A 5,573-nucleotide genomic window follows, 5' to 3' on the forward strand; every position below is an offset into this window, starting at 1 on the left:
TAAAAATACTATTTTAAAAAGACACCTAAAACTCTTACTTTCACTTAATCGTCAAGACGTTGTAATAAGAGTAAACAACAATTCTTACAAAGTTATGAAAAATAGCTTCAGTAAAAGTATTTTCATGCTAGCTTGTTCGAAAACCAAAAGAGAAATTATGATTGACAATTGTTTTTTTAAGCACCACACAGTAGGATGTCATATCATTCATAAAAGCTGGTTGTCGTAGCTTGATCGATTATCTGTCGTTGATGTTGTAAATCAACATCTATACTACTTAAAGTTATAAAAACAAAGTTGAACTAAAAAATACAACGCTGTGTATTCTTACGTAAACTTGAAAAAAGAAATATTTTAAACGTGAAACAACGAAAGGTTAATAACGTTGTGATTTCTATACATCTAAACCTCAAAAATAGTCTATTAATTACTTTTATTTCATTAATCATCATTGTTTCTTCATTAAGATGTTTATCAATCAAAGTCTTAACCTTTTTTTTTAATTTCAATCAGCATTGTACCAGTTAAGAAAAATGAGAGAAATAAGAAAAACTTTTTCGAATTTGCTTTTATAAATACATGCACAATTATAAAAGTAAAACTGAATGAACTTTGCTACAAACTCTAGCTTTGTTATTAAATAGTTTAGAAAGAAAATTTCTATATATATATAAATGTCAATATAATTGCTTTTATGAAGATAGTTTTAATGATAGGTTTAGATTTAAATATGTACAATTTAAACAAATAATGATTTAAGCACAGTTTCCAACACATTTAAAAAGTTTAAGTTTATTTTTTAGGAGTCATTTATCTGCTACTACCTTTTTTTTAAACAACTCAAAGTAATTTCTTTTTTTAATTTGGTTTCGTTTGTGCTTTATAAATTTCACTTTTAAAATAATTTCAGCAGAAATTAGTTTCTTTTTTTAAGTAAACTTACTTGTAGTTTTTATGAAAACTTAAAATGGTTTACAAGCCATGGCTACTTTAAGACATAAGTATCAAAGAAATAGATTAAACGGAACAAATAAGTTGTTTCAATACGAAGTTGAAGATGATGACGTAGTTTACCTGCCTGCTGTTACGTATGTTGACGAAAAGTAGGTCTGGTAGTATTAAAGTAATTACATTAGAAATTAGATTAAAATAATGGTTTTTAAAAGTAAAATAATAGTAACCGTATAGTGTGTGTACAAAGTGGGTATTATAACTTTTAACGGAAAATAAATCGCGTAGGTGTATCATTATTGTGGGTTTAATTTTGTTTTTGTTTATAAACAAAACCTGCAGTATTTTGAACACACTGACTGGCTTTTGTTTGTGGTTAAATGGTTTTTTTTATCTTTTAAAAGTTTAACCAGGTAATAAAATGTCTTTTTTTTAAACCTATAGTTATTTAAAAGTATACGTGCTAGTTTTGAATAGCACAAAGTTTTTTTTTTCCTTAACTGTTATACCAGCTATCTGATCAACTAGTATTTAAGGCAATTACTACATAGTATTCGTAATACAACTGACAACAATACAGTTTCAAAAGCAGTCAATTTGGCTAGTTATCTGTTTCCTGGTCTAACGCAACCAAGCTTGTACAAAACAATACTAGTTTAACTAACAAACTTTTATATAGTTTAGCCTCAACAACTTATAGAAATTTTAAACTTTACATATATATATATATATATTTATTTATTTATATATATCTAACAACAATCTTGTTTTGTTATAAATTAAAGTATAAACAACATGACGACTATATTGACAGTTAAGCTAAAAAATATAACTCATTGTCTTAACTATTCCAATTATTTTTAAAATTTTCTCGCGTCCATTTAAACGTTTTATATGTATATATTGAGTGTACAAGTTTGATAAGAAAATTCTCAGTTTCAAAAACTTTTAATTTTCTGAACCTTTCGAACGCACACAGAAACAATCACAAAGTTCTAAATTAGTAAGCTGTTTTTTGTTCTTAGAATTAAACTAAAATCTAACAGTTTAAACAATTTTCGTCCAAAATTCTTAATTAATCTAATCATATAGGGTATACATAATTAATTCGATTCAGATATATCAATAAAAGTTCATCCAGCATAATGTTTTAGAAAAGTTTATGTTAAAGTTTTGATTTTTTGTTTGATTTCAAGTTTAAATTTTTTAGTAAACAGCTAATTGTTTTTATTTTTCAAGTAAAGTTAGTTTTAGTGTATTTTACTTAGTAAAACTTAATATTAGTTTATGTAAACAACAATTTTTTTTAAATATAGTAAAACCTTTAGCTGCGGAGAAACAAAAACAGAACATAAAAACATTAGATCGCCAGTCACTGTGTACTACACATTATGTGGACCACTCGCTTTCCGAAAAAAACAAAATAACCAGATGTGTTCCTTACATAAATGTAGTAGATTAGCTTGCGAATTAGTGGAAGAAGAAACTAGTTTGAAAAAGCACAACCATTGTAAAGATAAAAAAGTTTTCGTGGACAAAAATAAAATTGTCGATAGCCCAAACTCATCACGACGCCTGAGATGTCGTCGACTAGCTGTTAGCGCACCTGGGTCTGTTGACGACCCTAACTTTTCACACATACAGCCATTGAACGTGCAACTGCAAGATTCAGGGTTAAGGAGATACACAGCAGGAGACGAGGAAGAAGTACAGGAACAGAACTCGAACAGAAAAAACACAATTCGAAAGAAGCTTATTGGTACTCTCCACAGACATGCAACTATACCGTCACAGAAAAAAATTGAAAAAATTGCTGAAGCAGCTGTATTAGCTACTTACTTAACTCAACTTGAACACGAGTAAGTACATAGGTATTATAATATTAACTGTTGTTTGGATCAAGTTGAAACGTTCTATGTAACTAATCAGGAAAAGTATAAAATACATAGCAAACTTTTTAATTTTTTATGTTTGATCAAACTTTTATATAACATTAAGTAAGCATATAGTACTGAAACCAAATGTAACACGTTTTTGATAAAAAAAACTGCATTGCAATGACGATTACCTTTATACTTTTTCTATTTAAAGTAAAATGTATTTACATGTTACAGCAAAGAATCAGGCTCTGGACTTTTATGTGAGTCTTGTCCTATACAAGATGAAGCTAGTAAATCAAGTAGTGAAACAACCAAGGTAAGCATAAATTTTAATTTTTTTAAAGAATAGGTTGTTTATTAAACTTATAAGAGATGTTAAGGATAAATTTTCTTAAAAAAATATTTAAGCTTACTTTTATTTTTAAATTTTTTTTTAGAAAATAAACTAAAATACTGAATGTTTTGATTGTATTACTTTTACGATCATTAAGTAAAACGTTAAACTTTAACCATTTACGTATTGTTTTATCACACTAACACCAATGCTAATTGTTGTAACTGCTGTCATATAAATCCGCTGGTTTATAAAAACAAATGTTATTTATGAACACGCATTGTCTTTTTTTTGCTAATACATGTAGTAAAATTTCTTTTGCTGAACTTGCTTTGCACTTTTTACTTTTTTTAAACATACGCTTACGTGAAAATATTTAGTTTTTTATGTCACAGATACTGAAAACTTTTTCAACTTATTGGAAAAATGCAGGTAAGATATACACTGATTTTTTTAAGTAGATTTAAACGTGTAGCTTGAAAGAACAGTTATAGTTTTTGCATGATTTTTTTTATACTTTGTGTCTGCCGTAAATAATTAAAGGTGCGACTTTATAAGCTCATTAAACAAATTTCTGTTCGTTTAAATTGATTTTTTATCTTCTTGGTACTTTCACTGTCTGAAAGCTTTTATTACTGGAAAGCTTTTATTAATTTTATAAAGTCTTGAATAGCTTTCATTGATTGTTTTCATATAACCTAATTCAAGTAAATGAATTTATTTAGTTTTTACTTTTTGTATTTTGTATAAAAGTTTACAATTATGAAAAAACAACTTCTTCGATATAAAGTCATATAGTATAGCAAGTTATTTCCAACATTGATGCTTTAATTAACTTAGTTATGCTACTTTTTTTTTTGACGCAACGAAAAATGTTTAAGATTTTGTAACTATTAGTTGAAATTTATTTTAAAATATGATATAGTTATGTAATACCTAAATAAGCAAAAATAGCTTAAAAGATGAATGTTTCATTAAGCTAAACTTGATGACTTGTGTTTTTTATATAAGTTAATATACTATATAAATTTATAGGGAGGTAGACTAGACGAACAACGTTGTTCTTTCCATATAGCATCTGCTGCTTTATTTGATCAACCACAACAGGTTATCTAATTTATTTTGATCTTAAAACTCACAAACAAGTTTGATTATTACTGATAAAAAGTATAGTTTAGTTTTTAACACATTTAAAACTCACAGAATTCCGTACAAAAAATGCTCAATATTCTTTGACATAATTTAGTTATATTTTGTGTTTTTATAGTAAAACTTAAGACGTGTATTTTTGATAGCTAGAAGAAAAGTTTATTCAGATATCATTATTCAAAAGGTAAAACAGTCTATGGTAAATAATAAAATGATAAATAATAAAATATTTTTTATTTTAAACTTTATTTTTTATACTTTGTTTTTTATACTTAAGTTAGCTAAAAGCATAGGCATTTTTTTTAATAATATAAAAGCAATAAACAATCTTTACATATTTAATTTGTAACGATTTTTTTTTATACATGATTTCATAGGAGTGTAGTTCTTTCTTTCTTTACTTTATGTTTTATAAATTTTACATTTTGTCTATACAAAAAAGTAAAATATTTTCAAAGTATGATTTGAATCGTTAAGCTATAAACGTGTCAAATAGAAACGGTAAAACTTATTCTATAACTTTTATAATTAAATTATTATTACCTTATATTTTTTTATTTCGAAATTATAATTAATATAATTATAATAAGTATTTACACAATCGGTTTTCGATAGACCTTGCATCAATTAGCCGCATAGAATTCAAATTAAACCAAAACAAATACTTTTGAGGGTTTTTATAGATTTGTTATCATTTTTATTTAATTGCTATTATTTTATCTTTAAAAAAAGTTAAAATTGATTCGATTTTTTATTAAACTTTGTAAACTAACTATAAAAATGTGTACATAAAAATTGGTAAATAAAGAAAACAGCTCTTGACATAAAAAATCTATATAAGTTTTTTATTTTCAAAGGTCGTACCTACCAAATCTCAGGAATATCCGAGTATAATTGATGTACTAAAACAAGGTGGTCCGTATCCTCAGATTATTCCTCCTCCAAACGGAGGTTATTGGATTCAAGGATTTACTTCTTCATGCTCGCATTTAAAAACTGAAGATGAAAGTTTAGAAGTACATCCTGCTACAGAATCTAAAATTTATATCGATGATACAAAACATATTTACAGAAATCATTTTATTGGATCCGTTAGTCTTTTTTTATTTAACTCAAATTTAACATCTATAAATAACTGTTATATTTGTTAGGATCATTGCAACTTTAGTGCAAAAGATCTGACGAATGAAAAAATTGGACATGTTGTAATGTCGGTTAAATTTGAAAATGATAAAACAAAAAGCAAAGAAAAAAGTTAC

The 5,573-nt window shown here is 26.0% G+C and overlaps 1 protein-coding gene across 1 annotated transcript; it reads left to right on the top strand.

Annotated features, from left to right (window-relative positions):
* Positions 1-922: 922 nt before the first annotated feature.
* On the top strand, positions 923-5,567 carry LOC145848902 (uncharacterized; the record flags this gene model as incomplete). Its single annotated transcript, XM_082954097.1, has 6 exons — positions 923-1,103; positions 2,280-2,810; positions 3,066-3,147; positions 4,201-4,272; positions 5,172-5,405; positions 5,466-5,567. Coding segments are annotated over exons 1-6 (1,143 nt in total), but the record flags the coding sequence as incomplete, so codon positions are not given.
* Between the last annotated feature and the right edge of the window lie 6 nt (positions 5,568-5,573).

Source organism: Thalia democratica, unplaced genomic scaffold (genome assembly GCF_965202585.1).
Source record: "Thalia democratica unplaced genomic scaffold, ktThaDemo2.hap1.1 HAP1_SCAFFOLD_1831, whole genome shotgun sequence".
Lineage (NCBI taxonomy): Eukaryota > Metazoa > Chordata > Thaliacea > Salpida > Salpidae > Thalia > Thalia democratica.